The 18,977-nt window shown below is 43.4% G+C and overlaps 1 protein-coding gene across 4 annotated transcripts in view; it reads left to right on the top strand.

Moving 5' to 3' along the window:
- LOC143983594 (uncharacterized) overlaps window positions 1-18,977 on the top strand; it is a 55,761-nt gene that overhangs the window by 25,604 nt on the left and 11,180 nt on the right. For all 4 annotated transcript variants that reach the window (XM_077483445.1, XM_077483462.1, XM_077483453.1 and 1 more), the window contains exons 6-9: window positions 1,643-1,780; window positions 10,868-11,047; window positions 12,287-12,499; window positions 17,569-17,760. In XM_077483445.1, coding sequence (XP_077339571.1) covers window positions 1,643-1,780; window positions 10,868-11,047; window positions 12,287-12,499; window positions 17,569-17,760 — 723 coding nt within the window. The remainder of the gene's footprint in view (window positions 1-1,642; window positions 1,781-10,867; window positions 11,048-12,286; window positions 12,500-17,568; window positions 17,761-18,977) is intronic.

Below are 18,977 nucleotides of genomic sequence, written 5' to 3'. Positions count from 1 at the left end.
ATTGGCTATGATACACAGCTGCACCAGATTCTGAGTGGTCCAGTTTTAGTAAATCTCCCCCATGTGACTCCACTTTTGCCTCTAATGCAGGGATATGCAATTAGCAGATCTCCGGCTGTTGCAAAACTACAAGTCCCATCATGCCTCTGGGTGTAATGCTTGTGGCTGTCAGTCCTGCTATGCCTCATGGAACTTGTAGTTCTGCAACAGCTATAGGTCCGCTAATTGCATATCCCTGCTCTAATGCATTGACTGGAGGATGATTGAGGCATAACGCTCAAAGAGAACCTTTTGCCAGACCATTCATTTTAATAAAAATCATCCCATAAGATTATATGACCAACATATTTAATGCATGGTATTTACCTGTAAAAGGCTTCCTTGTATAGACACCCAAAACTGAGCTTCACCATCTTGCATGTGAAGTCAGCAGCCCCAGCCTATTATGAGCTTTCACTAAGGTCACACTCTGTAGCAGGGTTTCCCAACCAGGGTTCCATGGAACCCTTGGGTTCCTCTAGAGCAGTGTTTCTCAATTTCAGTCCTCATGGCCCACTAACAGGTCATGTTTTCAGGCTTTCCATTATTTTGCACAGGTGATTTGATCAGTTTCACTGCCTTAGTAATTACCCCAGCTGTTTCATCTGAGGGAAATCCTGAAAACATGACCTGTTAGTGGGCCATGAGGACTGGAATTGAGAAACACTGCTCTAGAGGTTGCTAGGGGTTCCCTGAGCTATGGTCAATTTCTGCCTCTCAGGTAAGTTCTCAAGGACACCATTGATCTTTTTAGTTATCTGTAAGGGGGTAATGCTTCCCAATGACCACAAGTGTAAGAGGCATTCTTCTCATTGACTATCACACTAATGTATGATGAGTTGTAGATTTTCCATTTTTAGTAGGGTTTCCCCAAGACCAGAGAATTATTTCCAGGGTTCCTCTGTGTTAAAAAGTTTGAGAACGGCTGCTCTGTAGTATTCCCTGTGCATCCTCTCCTGGCTGCTACATGTAGTTGAGGTGATGAGAGGAGCTGGGACAGCACAGACAGTAATTAGACCCTTCAAGAAGAGGAGGGGGCTATGACATGTCACGAAGAAGGTGTTGGCTAGGGTATGGAATTGCCAATATTTCTAGCAAATTCAAAGGCACATTGCACGTAAACTATTTAGAAAACCGCTTCAAGTAGGCATGTAAAATACTAAATTTTTCTAGACTTTTGTCTGACGTTTTTTTACGTTGGTGACATGGCCAAATGGCTAGCTGAAATACGATTTAATATGAGCTTGCAAATTATTTCTACAGTAGCTCTGTCCAGCTACTTTTGTGTCTAATACTCCTCTGCAACACTGCTCAACCAGGAGGGCGATGCCACATTCTCTGTTAGTGGTAAGGAGTGCAGTTCAGTCACCTCTCCGCCCCCCAGCCTGCTGATTGGACAAGGAAAGTAGATCAGCATTACTTTTTTCCTGTGAGCACATGTGCATGCAGCAAAGCCTAATTGGCTCCTAGTGAGGCCCCACCCTCTATCAGGCTGCTGCTGTGCAGAGAACAGGAGGGTGGCTCCAAGACCCATTTAGGTACTTATCCTGTTGAGTGCAAATCTTGATTTTCCTTGCACTGACATTGTCGCTGTTCTCTACAGAAAGAAGGGGAGGAGTTAGCTGAAAGCAAGCACCAAAGAGATACAGAAATTGAACGTTTACAGGAAGAGATGAGAGCGAGAGAGGAGGACATAATGAGGCTGACGAAGGTTCTGCGGGAGAATCAGGACACCATCACGGTGAGTTCAATCTTTGGTGTATGTGGCAGTATAACAGGAGAGGAAATAATGAAGCTTTAGGATGAATGTAATAACAAAGTATTCATGTGCGGTTCGTTTTGTTGCATTAAGGTGAAACGCCTCGAGGGTTTACAACCCGATTAACAACTTCAGCCCCGGAAGATTTGGCTGCTCAATGACCAGGGTATTTTTTGCAATACGGCACTCCGTCGATTTAAATGACAAGTCGTGCGAAGCTGTACCCAAACAAAATTGATGTCCCTTTTTTATTTTTTTATTTTTTTTAAGAGCTTTCTTTTGGTGGTATTTAATCACATCTGCTTTTTTTTTTTTTTTTTTTTTTTTTTTGCGCTATAAACAAAAAAGAGCAAAACGTTTAGAAAAATATTTTGTACTTTTTGCTGTAATAAATATCCCCAATTTTTTCCTCAGTTTAGGCCGATTTATTTATTCTTCTACATACTTTTGATAATAAAAATCGCATGCGTGTATTGATTTGGTTTGCGCAAAAGTTATAGCATCTACAAAATAGAGGAAAGATTTATGAGATAGAGATGAGAGATCTATATATATATATAATATAATATAATATAATATAATATAATATAATATATATATATATAATCTCTATCTCTATTTTTTTTTTATTACCACTGGCCCCGTCACCTGGTACTGAGTTAAAGGGGAATCCCTACGTCGAAAGAACAGTGTGGGGGTCCCCCCCTAGGTCCATATCAGATCCTTATCCGAGCACGCTACCTGACCGGTCAGGAAAGGGGGTGGGGACGAGTGAGCGCGCCATACCAGGCCGTGTGCCCTCGTTCAGAAAGTCCGCCAGACTAAGTCCACCGGATAGTCTGATATGTGTGTACGCGGCATTAATGTCACTGGCAGGGAAGGGGTTAACACTAGGGGGCGATCAAGGGGTTAAATGTGTTCCCTATGTGTGTTCTAACTGTAGGGGGATGGGAGTGACTGGAGGAAATTACAGATCGTGGTTCCTAGCGGAACTCGCAATCTGTCTCTCCTCTCAGAACCGGGATTTGTTTACACGCACATGTCCCTGTTCTGCTTCTCATGCCTGTGAATCGCAGCGGGCCTATTTAAAGGGACCGACATACAGCTATGACGGTTTGTGGGATCGTGCCAACCTTCTGCAGTATAATGACGACAGCTGATCAGCAAGCGGTTAATGTTCCTCTATTTAACCCCTCATTAACCCATAATTTACTCTAATCTGCCTTAATTAACTCCTTCTGCTGATTTTTTTTATTTGTTTATTTATTTTTTCACTTCTATTTTATAAACTCTTTAATAGCTAAAACATTTTTTTTTATTTGTTTGCTTTGTACGTTAATATTTTTTACACCTTTTATATGTTGCACCTTTATAACATACATTTACACATTTTGCATTTAAAAAAAAGCGCAAAATAAATTTTATATAAAATTTTCAATGCTCTTTACCACTGCTGACAGCTAAAGTGTAAATAAAGCAGTTGCGGTAGGTATCTGTAATTGGTATCGGCAAGTATATAAAAAAAAAAGTATTGGTACGCGTGTAAAAAAAAAAAAAATAATAAATAAAAAATAAAATGGATCGGTGCATCCCTACTGTTAACCCTTGCAATGTGTACACAGCCCCTCTGCAAGGGATATGGAGCTATGGGATATATATATATATAATATATTTTTTTTACTTTGGCTTTTAAAGGAATGCCACAAAAGTATTCAATTTAGGTCTTCGGAACAGATTGGTCGCTTATTTCATCAGATCCATCCCCCATCTCTGTAAGCACACCGCAAATGGCCAAAGCATTAAAAAGGCCCCACGTGCCCAATATCTGGAAGAAGCGTGGGCACTGTAATAGACTGGGTGTAAAAAAACAAAAAACAAAACAAAAACATATTTGTGAAAAATAAACCATACTCTGTATCCACATTTTGCGTTCTACCTGAGATTAAATGTATTTTTAGCAAATGCCAGATGGCCAGGCGTACAACATGCTGGGTCCTAATAGCATTTACCAAAGCTTTTCTCTGTGTGATACGTATTCTTAGACTTTTTTTATTTATTTATTTTTTTTTTTTTTAAACTGCAGATGTCTTTTTTTCATAAAAGACCAAAGGTTTTTATTTTGTATTTTTTTTTTTTTTTCATGTAACCCTTAAAGTATCTGCTACAAAGGAAAATGTATAAACTTCGATTGTTGCTGAATGTGTACATATTCTAGACTGCGGTAGGTAAGGGTGGCTATAAATAATCCAATCCGTTGATTAAATCGAACCAGCGTGACCCTGGGGTGAAGGATCGGGCGGCTTAAGGCTAGACTAGAGGGGATAAGTTTAGCTTTTAATTACTGAAGCGTCCACTATCCCTTGTAGATATCTGTGAAGGTTCTTGTATATCCAGGTCATGGTAAAGCAAGTGGTGGTTGGTCTCAATCAACTGGAGTTGTTCTGTATAATTGAAGAACATTCATAATTTCTCCAAGCCATGTCTTGGGTTCATAGGCATGCACACAAGGTATGCCTGGCTAGACCCTAATCAATGCATGTGACACAGATTCCCCCTACTGCCCGGCCCCCCCGCAGCAATGCCAGCTTCCCCTTTTCTTCTTCCCCCCACCAGCTGCTACCAGGGATGTTTCGGGATGGTGTTCAGGGGAAGGGGCCAGTAAATATATAATTTTCCTGAATGAACACAGTAAGTGATCGGTAGTGATCGCTCCTGTGTTCATTCCTAGCTGAAGCATAGGAGACTGTGTGAATGAACAGGAAGCCACTCAGCACAGAGTACTTCCCAAAGTACTGCCCAGTGCAGCTACGCCTGCAGAGAAAGGGACTCGAATCTCTGACCTCAGTCCCTTTCACTGTCTCAAAGTGAGGCTTCAGGGATCTGTTAAGACCCCTGATATTTCACCAAAGCGCCCCAACAGGGCTCATAAAAAAAAATTGTAAAAAAATATTGTAAACAAAATTACAGAAAAAACATAAATATTACAGTAAAAAAAACTGACCCTAATCTCTTCCCTACTGACACCGTTCATGTTTTAATAGATTTTAAAAATTGTGTGTGTACAGTGGGTAAAGTAAGTATTGAACACGTCACCATTTTTTATAAGTAAATATATTTTTGAAGGTGCTATTGACACGAAATTCTCACCACATGTCGGTAACAACCCATGCAATCCATACAGAAACCAAAACAAATACATTCAGAAATTAAGTTTTATGTGTAATAGAATGGAATGGCACAGGGAATAAGTATTGAACACACTAACTGAAATGTATTTAATACTTGGTACAAAATCCTTTGTTGGTAATGACGGCTTCAAGACGCCTCCTATATGGAGAAACCAGTCGCATGCATTGCTCAGGTGTGATTTTGGCCCATTCTTCCACACAGTCTTCAGATCTTGTAGGTTCCATGGATGAACTTTGTTTCTATGAACTCTGATCTTTAGTTCTTTCCATAGATTTTCTATTGCATTCAAGTCAGGTGATTGGCTGGGCCATTCTAGCAGATTTATTTTCTTTTTTTTTTTTTTTAAACCAATTGAGAGTTTCCTTGGCTTTGTGTTTGTTATCATTGTCTTGCTGAAATGTCCACCATCGTATCATCTTCATCATCCTGGTAGATGGCAGCAGGTTTTTATCAAGAATGTCTCGTTACATTTTTCCATTCATCCTTTCATTCAATGATATGAAGTTTGCCAGTACTGTATACTGAAAAACAGCCCCACGCCAAGATGTTCCCACCTCCAAACTTCACTGTTGGTATGGAGGGCGTTTTTAGGGCGATGTGCCATTTGACCTCCAAACATGGTGTGTATTATGGCATCCAAAGAGTTCAATTTTGTTCTCATCTGACCAGACTACATTCTCCCAGTATTTCTCAGGCTTGTCTAAATGTTGTGCAGCAAACTTTAAATGAGCTTCAACATGCATTTTCTTCAGCAATGGAGTCTTGCGTGGTGAGCGTGCATACAGGCCATGGCGGGTGAGTGCATTACTTCTTTGAAAAATTTGTACCTGCAAATTCCAGGTGTTTCTGAAGCTCTCCACAAGTGGTCATTGCCTCTTGGACAACTCTTCTAATAATTCTTTTCACTCCTCTGTCAGAAATCTTGTGAGGAGCACCTGGTCATGGTCGGTTTATGATGACATTATGTTTTTTCCACTTCTGGATTATGGCACCAGCAGTGCTCACTGGAACAATTAGAAGTTTGGAAATCCTTCTGTAACCAATGCCATCAGTATGTTTTGCAACAATAAGGTTGTAAAGGTCTTGAGAGAGCTCTTTGCTTTTACCCATCATGAGATGTTTCTTGTGTGACACCTTTTTATAGGCCATCAGCTGAGACTGAACCAGCTGATGTTAATTTGCAGTGACAAGGGGCAGGATTTCTTTCTAATTACCGTTAGGTTCCACCTGGTGTCTTGGCTTTCCATGCCTTCTTGCACCTCCCTTTCTTCATGTGTTCAATACTTTTTTTTTTTTTCCCTGTGTCATTCCATTTTATTACATATGACTTGATTTCTGAAGTTTATTTGTTTTTGTTTCTTTGTATGTAGGGATTGCATGGGTTGTTACCAACGTGCTGAAAATTTCATGTCAATAGCACCTTTAGAAATATATTTACCTAGAAAAATGGTGACGTGTTCAGTACTTATTTTACTGTGTGTGTGTGTATATATATATATATATATATACACTCTTTGGCAGCACACACTAATGCAATAGGCTGTGTACACCTACACTTGGGTTCTAATGAGTGGTAGGAAGATACCCCAAAGTGAATATCCACACAAGTGTCATAGTTTCCTTAATCCAATCACCATGAAATGTTGATGTTGATTGTCCAAGAATAGGATGGGTGCAGGGCCGTTTTTAAGGCAGGGCAAAAGGGGCAGCTGCCCTGGGCCCTGTCATTGTTGTGGGGCCCAAAGCAGCTGCCTCATACTTGCCAACTATCCTGGTTTAAATTCCCTCATCCCTTGAGGTTTTAGTCATGTGCTGTGTCCCAATATCTCAGTGTGAAATGCTGCTACTAATGCTGCCCAGCTCTGCCCTATTGTTGTGTACAGATGACTCACCTGCAGACCCTGTGTTTACATGTAAATTACCAGCATTCATGTGTAAATAGCAGCGGCATCCATATGTAAATATCATCGGCTGGCGGCATTGATATGTATATCATGCCCCGCTGAGGTCATATCCACAGTAATCTCTAGCAACCAAGCAACAAACAGAAATAATATGTTGTAACCTCTAGCAACTAATTAGTGAGCCGTGCTGTAACCTCTAGCAACCAGTCAGTGAGTGGTAATGATACACTAACCTCTGGCAACCAATCACAATAGCTGCCTGATCTGATTCAGTAAACTGATTTTGAGTCTAACTGCTAATTATTGTATGTCTTAGAGCAGGTGGAGAGCAAAACTGCAGGAGGGGGGGGGGGGGGGGGGGGCGCCAAGAAAAGTTTTTCCCAGGGTCCAATCAATATTAAAGACAGCCCTGGATGGGTGCTTTGACCACTGTGTACACCCCCTGGATTAGATGGCTAGATCATTGTGTTTTTCACAGCTTCAAACCTCCCATCCTAGTCTTTGACAATAATATCTGCACTGATATATTTCATGGTGATTGGATTAGGGGGACTATGCTACCTTTGTAAATGTTGGAGTATCTTCCTATCACTCATTAGAACTGAGGAAGTGACTAGGAGAAGCTATAAAACATCTCCAACGTTACAGAACAAGTCCAGCTGAATGTGACCAACTACTACTAGAAATATAATTAAAGATATTTCCTGCAGCATGTTGGTTTATCACTAATATGGGGGGCTGATCCTTTCTTCTTTGGGGCTCTCCATGTCCCCTATGGTATTGTTAGTCTTTGCTAGTCTAAGGCCTTCCTTCCCACAGGCAACCCCCCCCCCCCCCCCCCCAATAGCACTGAACAAAAAATTTATTTAGGGGCAAAACTTGCAGACCCCATGCTATATACTGTATAGACCCCTATACAGTATATAGCAGTACATAGATGTTTGCATGTGTATTTGTAAACCATGCAATCGACTTTAGAATTGCTTCATGAGCAGGGTGGGTGCTAGACTATTTTGCACTAGTAAGTAGTGGCCACTTACCTTGCGGTAAAGAGGTAACTGATCTATATACGGGTACCTCTTTACCGCAGGGTAAGAGGCCACTACTTACTAGTGTGTACCTACATGAAGAGGAGACACTATTATTCCTTCAGCACTCCATTTTTGACACTTGCACCCTTGAATGCTTATTCACCTAAAGAAGAATCTAATCTTATAGACTGCTGTCACCTTTATATTTGCATCTTTTGCACGTTGCGGACTTGCACTGATTTATTTGACTATACGATTAGCACTGTCCATTGTGCCATTTATTCTGCACTCTGTGTGCTATATACTCTGTGCTTTTGTTTGAATTTTGCTTTGCACTACGGTTTACACAGTGCATTCACACTCAGCACGTGAGGTTGTATATTGCTGAAGTCTGTTATTGCTGATTGTGCGTTCTTGCTTTTAACGGTCAGCATACGCACCGTTTATTATCTATCTTGCACTTTATTGCGGTTTTTACACTCCTAACACTTATAATACTGATTGTATGTATTTGCACTAATGATTCTCAGGTTTATTTATTTTTGCATTTATTATTTTCTGCACTTTGATGTCACTATTTATTTACTTATGTATTTACCTATTTTTTAAATGTCACGGTCCATTTGAAACTGTCATTCACAGGTGCCATTAGCAATTTCTTGCACTTTTGCACTAGAATGGTTATTCATTCCGTTTTTAAATGTATTTTCTATATGGATTTCTATATTATTTTGACGTATAGCGTATTATTATTTATACAGAGTTATTAGCATAATCTTTGCACTCTGCACCTTATTACATCTGCACTGCTAACTTTAGCAGTATATCTTTCCGATTTGAATTTACATTTTGTACTGCTACCTTTTTAGCACCTGTCACTTTACTGTGAGTAGCATATTACTGATTTGTACTGCTACGGTACCTTTAGCAGGATATTTTCTGACTTGATTAGGAATAGCGCAGCACCACTTCTTTACACAAAGCACAGACAGAGGGACACAAGAACTGGCAGGATCAACTAGGTTTTTTAGAACATAGAGAGGGGTAAATGACACAGCAAAAGCACTGTGCTGAATAACATGATTCAAAAGATCAGGATAATTTCTTATTCTTTTGGGTTACAACCACTTTAAGTGTACAGACTAACAATGGGTACTTCTGTTTAGATTTGCCTGAAATGCCGACCTTCTGTGCAGCAGTATCCTGAGCTAATACAATAATTCAGTGTTCTTAGTCCATGCCATTAAGAACCTGTGCATGCACAAGATGCCTCAAGTGAATAGGGATATACTGTACAGCCTGGAAGCAAAGTGACAGCACTTAAAGTGTTACTAAACCCACAACAGTAAAATCAGTCTGTATATGCAGTTAAGCGTGTTTGTTATACTTGCTTTTCAACCTAAGGAGTTAATCCATTAGGTTAATGCATTGTGTAAAAAATCTGTTTTGATCCTGTTTTCTCTGATCCTCCCTTTCCACTTTCCCCAATCCATCTCCTGATAGAACAGGGCCGTTGGAGTCACTCTGCCCATGCTCAGTTTGGTGAAAGTAATCCTAGAGCATTTTGTTTTCTTGGGAGATTGCATGTGATCAGCACTGTCCAGACAGAGGGTCGGGGCCCTGCAGCCTCATAGGACAGTCAGAGGAGAATGAAAACTCCTCCTACAAGCTTTAACCAGACACTGATAGAAGTCATAAGACTGCTATATACTGCTGATGAGAAAAGGCATTTAGCAGTTTATATTTTACTGAATAATTTAATTTCCATATTCTGTGTACTGTGGGAGACCAGATATAGTAAATACAGGGTCCTGGGTTTAGTAACACTTTAAAAATATGGTGCCAGTGTCCAAATGCAGGCTGCATAACAAAAGATGGCTGATATTTTCTTTTTACAAGCCGACCACACTGGGGATGAATGGCTATGAATAAGCACTTGCTATAGTGTGAAACGCGTCAGTGTTGTCCTTGCTGTGTTCCTGTGATTTATTTATTTTTTGAATAAAGGCACCGATTTTGTTTTGGAGTGCGGCCATCCAGAGTTTTCTAATTACCTACATTGTCTGTATGCTATGGCTCGTACCCGTATCTCTTCACCTGGAGAAGTTATCTCTGCATTCTCTGGATTTGCCTAGAGCAGTGGTATATCTCTCTTCCGACCACGACCTTTGGGCAAGCTTAGTGCACAGCAGCTATGGTAAATACAGTTTAGTCCAAAAGTCACCTTTACTGCTGAGTACAGGTTCACTCCAAATGCCCCAAATATCTCCCCTCCGACAAGCCAACGTTGATGAGGTCCCTCACCAGCGCTGCATTTTCTTCAGGGTGGCAGGTCTTCAGCAGTCTTGATTGGCCGGCTCGTCCACGGCATGAGCAGGAGTTTATTTTATTTTTTTTCCCCCCCGACGCCAAGACACTGAGGATGTAAACTGAACTGCTTGTACACTTAACAAAGCATAGTATACGGTTCTGCAAAAAAAAAACCTGCTTACTTTATTTCCACTTTACTTTTCTGTATATTTTAGATCTGCTGCATTTTTAAAAAATGCCTGGTGATCCTGCCATAAAGGTTATTGTTAAGGCACCTCCTGTTATTAATGACAGTTGTCTCCTAATTGTTCTACTGCTTTGTCACCCAGTCACATGGAGAGACACGTTGCACAGGTATTGTCCACGTTTGTCACTATTAGCAATCGGGTCCAGAGCAATAATGTGCAGCCATTGCTGGAGCAGGTGCATGTATAGACTGGAAGTGGCTAAAGAGAGGCTGAATGAGATCAGCAGCACTGAGCAGCAAAAAAAGCATAAAAAAAGTGGCAATTGTTTTGTAAATGGTGCTTTAGTTCAGGTGGACCTCTGCTGTAATTTTAGTACATAGTCACGCAGTGTTGTTTGGACCACATACTAACTTGTGCTTTCAGTAATAGTTGTTCTCCTTCCTCAAGGCTCTGCGTGACCTTCTGGGGGAAAAGGACTTCACCATCCAGCATCTGGAGGTGGCACTGGACTCTGCCATCCGCTCAGCTGCATCCCAGGACACCCTCCGCCTGGCCGCCCTGCGGGAGAAAGACTCCCTGATCACAGCAGTGCAAGGAGCACTGAGCAGCAGCAACCAGGATGTGGAGGTGAGTGGACTGAGCAGAACACGGGGGCTGCTTGGAGACTTTGTAGTTTGCACTGCGGCCTTGAAGCTCTGGGGTCCAAATTTCAATCCCCAGTAGAAACACAAACATGTGAAATCTGTGTGTCCTCAAGGCTTTTCTTTGGATGCTCTGGTAGGTGAACTGGTTCTAACCAAATGGAATCGGGGTTGTGTTTTGTGAAAATGGATTGCAAGCTCTTATGGGTCAAAGATTGCTTTGTAAGCTCTTATGGGTCAAAGGTTGCTGTGAAGTGTTCATTGTACTCTATAAAGTGATTTTGTTTGGTAGTCGTAGCTAATTCGTTTCTCCATTTCAAGCACTGGCAACAGAAAAAAAAGGCTTTGGGATCTATACATACAGTATCTTCATTTTAAAGTAAGCCTCTACTGAGAAAAATAAGAAAGCCGCTACTGCTGACTCCTGAAAATGCTAGCTGCTTGTCTGACCTTCACTTCAAAACTTCAGTGACTCAGATCAGAAGTCATAACTTCTGATCTGCAAATGTGTTCAGTGTCTATGATATCAAAAGCATCAAAGCCAGTAGATCAGCATGTCAAGATATGTAAACAGAGTGGCGATTAAATTCAGAGTGTTTAAACAATCAATGAGAGAACCAACCTGTTTCAGGTGGCCACACACTCCTGTTTCAGCATGACGGCCAGATAACTAGTATTTTCAGAATCACTGACAACTTCCTAAATGCACTATGGGGGTTATTTACGAAAGGCAAACCTGAACTTGAAATTGCACTGAACGTGCACTTGGAAGTGCAGTCCCTGTAAATCTGAGGGTTGGATCTGAAATGAGGGGAAGCTCTGCTGATTTTATCATCCAATCATGTGCAAGCTAAAATGCTGTTTTAGGTGGAGGAACTCAACCCAATAGAACACCTTTCCGATTAGAGCGGAGACTGCGAGCCGGGCCTTCTAGTCCAATATCAGTGCCTGACCTCACAAACGCTCTTCTGGAAGAATGGTCAAACATTCCCATAGACACACTCCTAAACCTTGTAGACAGCCTTCCCAGAAGAGTTGAAGCTATTTATAGCTGCAAAGGGTGGGCCAACTCAATATTGAACCCTACGAACTAAGATTAGGATGCCATTAAAGTTCATGTGTGTGCAAAGGCAGGCATCCCAATACTTTTGGTAATATAGTGTCTATCCCTACAGGCTTCCCTTTTCCTTACTTGGTGTCCATGTTGTCTCTTTCTCCATCACAGGCACTGGCAGACTCCCTCCTGTCTCAAGGACTGGATGACCTCAGAGGTTCTCTTCCTGGTCTCTCTGCTCCTAACCCTCTACTAGCCCAGCTACAAGAGAAGGGTCGCCTCCTGTCTCAAGCCCACACGGAGAGCCAGAAGCAAAGCATCCAGCACCAGCGAGACATCCAGGATCTACTGAACGCTCTGAACGAGTGCCAGACACTGCTCCAGGTTAGTACAATGTGGTCTAACCCAGTGTTTCTCAACCCTGTTCTCAAGTACCCCCACCAGGCCATGTTTTGGGAATTGCTGTCCAAAATACCAAGCCGTTGACTCTGATTTTAAAGCACCTGTGCAAGATAAAGGAAACCCTGCAAACATGGCCTGTTAGTGGTACTTGAAGGGAACCACTCATCTAACCTACTCCCATTCCTTAGCTTCTGTCTACTGTTCTGATGAAACCAGCTGAGCTTTGGTGTCCATGTATGCTACGTGTAAGATGCCAGAAGAGAGGGAGAGATTGAAGATGTGGGTTAGAGCGTGTAGCATTTGCGACACAACAGGATCCAGAGGGCAGGTGGTAAGATGGGCGTTAGCAAGTAGTAGCAACCTCATCTTTAGTGGTGAGGTTGAGAGGGAAATAATGATTGTACCTGTGGTCATTAGGTGTAAAGCACGGAGGGTATCTGAGCAGTAGAGATCTCCTTGAGAATTGTATTAATCTTCTGTTTTGAAGTGATTGGCGATCTCCTGGGCAGTGAATGAGTTGGCAGGTGGAGGATGAAGTAGAGAGTTGATGGTAGAGAAGGGTGGATGGGGACGGGATGATAAGTTGCTAATGAGTGATAAAATAGGTCTGCTTGGCAGTGAGGAGGCTGGAATTGTACTTTTGGAGGGCAGATTTACATTGGTTGAAATCCTTCTGAGACTGAGGCTAGGTTCACACTATAGCGATGCGGGAACGCCGCGAATCCGCGGCCTTTTTGCCGCATCGCATGACTCCCGCCGGCAGTTCACACTGCCCTATGCGGACTGCTGGGAGTGTCAATGAAATCTTAATGACACCCCCAGATCCGTCCGCATATCGCAGTGCGATCTGCACACTCGCACAGGAATCGGATCGCATGGTGTGAACACCCATGCGATCCGATTCTGCTGCGGACCAAAAAAAGGGTTCCGTGCGAGTTTGCTGCGGGAGCGATTCGAATTCAGCCATACTATCTGTATGGCTGAACTCGCATCGCTACAGAGATCCGATGTGATTTGCACTGCGGTGCGAATCGCATCCGGATCTCCCCCCCCCCCCCCCCGCAGCAGTGTGAACCCAGCCTAAGGCTGCATTCACACCTGAGCGTAGCTTTTTCAAGCGTTTTTTACCGCGATTCGCGGCGTTTTTTGCCGCGTTTTGTCGCGAATTTGTGCAGGGCAAAAGGTCACCAATGTTAAGCATTGAGCAGATACAGCGTCAAAACGCCCATAAAAACGCTCGTTGTCGTGCTAAACGCTCGAATCGAGCGTTTCCATTAGTTTCTATGGGAATGAAAATGCCCAAATCAGCCCGATTCCCGCGACAAAAAAGGGTCCGGAACTTGTTTGAACTTCAGGCGTAGGGCTTCAGGCGACTTGGAGTGGAGATGTGAACCATCTCCATTGAGAATAATGTATTTTTTCCCCTCCAGCGTTTTGTAGCTTCAGGCGTAGGGCTACAAAACGTTCAGGTGTGAATGGGGTGTTAGTCTTGCGCCACAGGTGCTCATGAGCATGACCTATGTTTTTTTTTTCAGACTTCTAGTATCATCTGTTTGCCAAGGTTGAAGGGGTTGGGGTCTGATTCTGTGTGTAGTGAAGGGGGCCAGTGAGTCCAGTGAGGCTTGAAGTGAAGTGTTGTAGACAGAAGTGGTTAGGTTGGTGCAGGACAGGGGTGAGATTTTGTGGTAGAGGTTGTCGGTACCACAGTAGAGAAGAATTCCAATTGTGGATTGCTGTTTGCTTTAATCCACATCAGTTTGAATATTGACTTACTCACAAGCTGCCTTAATTCTAGCTAAAAAAAAATGTCTGCCTCTGTCCTAGCAAGAGGTTCACTTTAACGTGTAGAAATGTTGAGGGAGAGTCCTGCGTGCGTGTCGCTGGGCGTTCGCATTGCCGGGAGCGCAGGGCAGCTGCGAGTCTGTGAAGGCTTTTCACAAGTGGCTGACTTCTGAGAGAATTTCTCACGGTTCAGTGGTTGTTTTGTGCCCGATGTAGTGGTGAGGAATGAGGGGCCCCGCTCTATTGTCACTCTGCCAGGACGACATCCCATAATTCTATAACCCATCATTCTGCCTTTTACAGACTTTTCTTTGAGGCTAATTTACTGATTCAAGAGGCCCAATTCACAAAGCTAATACACTAGAATAAGGATTTAAAAAAAAAGAGTGACAGTTTCCAGCTGACCAAATTTGAGATCCTTATCTTTGTATTTTTAAAGCTTTGTGAATTGAGTGCAAAGGGTCTATTTTCTTGATGGCAACAAAGACTCTCAGATTTAGGCTGGCCATACATTATACAATTTTCTCATTCATTTTTTTTTTTTTTTTTTTTTCCTTTTTTAGATTTACCAAAATCATATAATGAGGTCAAACCTAAACCCTTTCAATTTGTAGGCAGGCCCTTGCACTATATAGGTGACGGTAAATCTAAATAAAATTGAATAATGTATGGCCAGCTTTAGCCAGTAATGCCAAGAGGGGGGATAAAATATAGCTGGAAGTGAAGTTCCTCTTAATGCTGCTGTCTAATCTGCTTATATTATGCCTTCCCTTGTTCCTCTATTCCCCCCTCGTCAACATGCTAATGTAATTATTAAAGCGGAGTGCCACCCAAAAATTGAACTTTTGCTTATCTGATTCCAACCCCCCTCTGGTGCCACATTTTGGCACCTTTCAGCAAGGAGGAGGGAATGGGTACTTTGTTTTTGACAGGTACCCTTCTCCACTTCTGGGGGAGTCCGTCGGATGTTCGCCCTCCCCCCCCCCCGTGTCATTCAGAAAGCGCAGGCGTTTACTTCGGGTTCCCTTACTGACAATGGTGGTGGCAGCACACGACAGCCGGGAGAAGACAGTGATTATCACTAGTGATAATCACAAGAGAATCTGTCAGGCTGGTTGTACCCAATAGGGGTGCGCCTCTTCACTGGTCTCACATTTAATTACGACAATCCTGTTAATGATTCGATCCCGCAATGCATCGCAAATGCTGCCCAAGGCAGCAAGAAGAACTCAATTTTGTTTTTGTTTTTTTTACTCTAAAAAAAAAAAAAGACACTCCGTGCATGTAGCAAAGTCTGAACACAGCAGACAACAGTATTTATTTAGAACAGTAAATACTAAAAGGCATCAAACTGTTGTTAAAGCGGAGTTCCACTCCTCGCCCCCTTGTAATTTTTTTTTTTGGGGGGGGGGGCCCTCCCTCTCTGCAATCTTCCCGGACACGTCCACAGGTCCCAGAAGATTGCCTGTCCACTCCAGTAATAGCAGCGCAACTCGCACATGCGCCTGGCCGTGAGGCCACAAGCTGTCACGGCCGGGTGCCCACCATTCCAATGCCGGCACCGCGGTGAAGAGGGGGAGAGGAGTGAGGTTTCAGGCACCCACATCGCTGGACCATGGGACAAGTGAGTGTCTGTTTATTAAAAGTCAGCAGCTACACGTTTTGTAGCTGCTGACTTTTAATAAACGGAAAAAAGCCTAGAACTCCGCTTTAAGTAGTAGTGCAGTCATGAAAGAAAATATTTAAATGTAAACATTACCAATATACAGGTTTGTGTGTGGTGTGTACCGTATACAGGTGTGTGTGAGTGACAAGTATTGGGGTATACACAGTGAGCAGTATTGGGCTATACATGGGATATACCATGCTCAGTTTAGGGGTATACATGGGATACACAGAGCCCAGTATTGGAGTATGCATGGGATACACGGTAACCAGTATAGGGGTATACATGGGATACACGGTGACCAGTATAGGGGTATACATGGGATACACGGTGCTCAGTATAGGGGTATACATGGGATACACGGTGCCCAGTATAGGGGTATACATGGGATACACGGTGCCCAGTATAGGGGTATACATGGGATACACGGTGCCCAGTATAGGGGTATACATGGGATACACGGTGCCCAGTATAGGGGTATACATGGGATACACGGTGCCCAGTATAGGGGTATACATGGGATACACGGTGCCCAGTATAGGGGTATACATGGGATACACGGTGCCCAGTATAGGGATATACATGGGATACACGGTGCCCAGTATAGGGGTATACATGGGATACACGGTGCCCAGTATAGGGGTATACATGGGATACACGGTGCCCAGTATAGGGGTATACATGGGATACACGGTGCCCAGTATAGGGGTATACATGGGATACACGGTGCCCAGTATAGGGGTATACATGGGATACACGGTGCCCAGTATAGGGGTATACATGGGATACACGGTGCCCAGTATAGGGGTATACATGGGATACACGGTGCCCAGTATAGGGGTATACATGGGATACACGGTGCCCAGTATAGGGGTATACATGGGATACACGGTGCCCAGTATAGGGGTATACATGGGATACACGGTGCCCAGTATAGGGGTATACATGGGATACACAGTGACCATTATAGCCTAGCCCTGCCCTGTCCCAAAAGACGCCCTCGTAAATTATCTCATGAAATGACACTGTTAAATGCTTTATGCAGAATTAAGTTACAAAAATAAATATTAACAACTACAATATTAACATAAAGCATATCAGTACCCATCAGTGCTGCCTCATCAGTGCACCTATGAGAGACGTCACACTGATTCAATTTCCTGACATTGGATCAGTGTGCTCTCTATCATAGGAGCCAGTACAGGAGGCAGGACTTTGTTACAGTGGCAGCCGGGCGTTTCAGATCCAAGCTGTGTCACATCGAGAGATCACCGCTCTGTGTGATCAGTGCTGGATACACAGATATAGATACAGTGTGACCAGAACATGGAGGGGAGGACTCTGACGGGGGTTACCAGGATGATGTCATTCATGCAATCTCGATGCAGCTGCCCTGTGCATCGATGCAGAATTGTTCAAGGATGTATCAGTTAGGCGATTATTTTCAACACCACTTGTACCCAAGTTGATTGGTCGATAAACTTGGTACATTCAGCCTGCCCATTAACACTTCGAATCTCGGCTGTATTAATTTATGTCTTTTGTATAAGCCTGTGTTCAGCTTTATGCTTTTTGTGCTGTAATAAGGTTCTCATCCATCCAGGAACAGCTGCGGCACTGTAAGAACCGTCTGCAGGATGCGGCGCAGGAGAAGAAGATGCTGAAAGACGCTCTACAGACCAAGGAAGCCGAGCTGAGAGCCGAGAGGCAGCGACACAACTCTGCTCTGTGCCAGGCCCAGGCTGACCTGCTGCAACTACATGGCTCTGCCAGAGAGCGGGACCAGGACACTAAGGTATGGGCAGAATGCTGCAATCCACCATGGGCTTAAAGGGTATTGCAACAACTCCTGACCAATCGCTGTGTATAACATGGATAGGATCTGTCAATCGCACATCTGGAAACTTGTTTCAAAGTTTGAAGCTCTTTTCATTGTATTATCACATAGAGAAACTTCATTCACAATGTGATCTTGGAAGAAAAAGACCTTTGCACTCTGGTGACATGTCTTATTCCAGCCGCCAAGGTCACACTGAGCCCAGCCAGGCATGACACCTGAATCCAGCTTATGTCAGACGTTCCGGCTGCTTCAGAACTACAAGTCCCAGCATAGCTTGGTACCCTATTGTTCTTTTAGGACATGATGGGACTTGTAGTTCTGGAGGGAAAAAACCCGTTCCCTTTTTTTTATTTAGTTGCTGTATACTTAGTAATGCTTTTTATTTGTATTTTTTTTTTTAACCTTCGTTTTCTATATACTTTAAAGTGGAGGTCTGCCCACCGCTGCAAAAAATTAAAAGCCAGCAGCTGCACATATTGCAGCTGCTGACTTTTAATAATCGGACACTTGCCTGTCCTGGAGTCCAGCGATGTCAGCACCACAGCTGATGGAAACATGCCACCTCCATTGAGAATAAAGGAATCCTACTGCATATGAGCGAGGATCCGCTCCTCTCTTCTACTGACCCGACGGCCGGGGAAGGAGGAGGGAGCACGGACGGTGACGTGAATACCCAAGGCTGAGGCTTTTGGAAGTGGGAACAGGATATCTGTGAAAGATGGGTAGCCTGCCCCCCCCCCCCCCTCCCCGAAAGGTGCCAAATGTGGCACCGGGAGAATACAATGACCAGAAGTTACACTTTTGGGTGGAAATCCACTTTAAGAGCCCATTAAGTTATTTGTGGTGCATTATGTCAGGTTCCATTCACTTGGGGTGCTTTACTGTGGGTCACGTACAGATCTGTGCTTTCCAAAAAAAAGGATGCACAGGGGTTTTGTGCATCTCCGTGCCGGCGTCCCATTCGTTTCTGTTGGGGCACATGGCTGCATGGACACAGCCGCTGTGTTCTAGTATGACATGTGGGTGAGTGCAGGGCCCCAAAAGGGCCCTGTATGCGTTGGAGGACCTGCACTCACCCGGTCATCTTAGAACACAGTAGCTGTGTCTTAACAGCCGCATGCCCCAACAGAAATGAATGGGACGCTGGCACGGAGATGCATGCAACACCTGTG

Source organism: Lithobates pipiens, unplaced genomic scaffold, assembly GCF_037356315.1.
Source record: "Lithobates pipiens isolate NorthernLeopardFrog02 unplaced genomic scaffold, aLitPip1_a1.2 Scaffold_1, whole genome shotgun sequence".
In the NCBI taxonomy this organism is placed as follows: Eukaryota; Metazoa; Chordata; class Amphibia; order Anura; family Ranidae; genus Lithobates; species Lithobates pipiens.
This window is presented reverse-complemented; position numbering and strand designations above follow the sequence as displayed.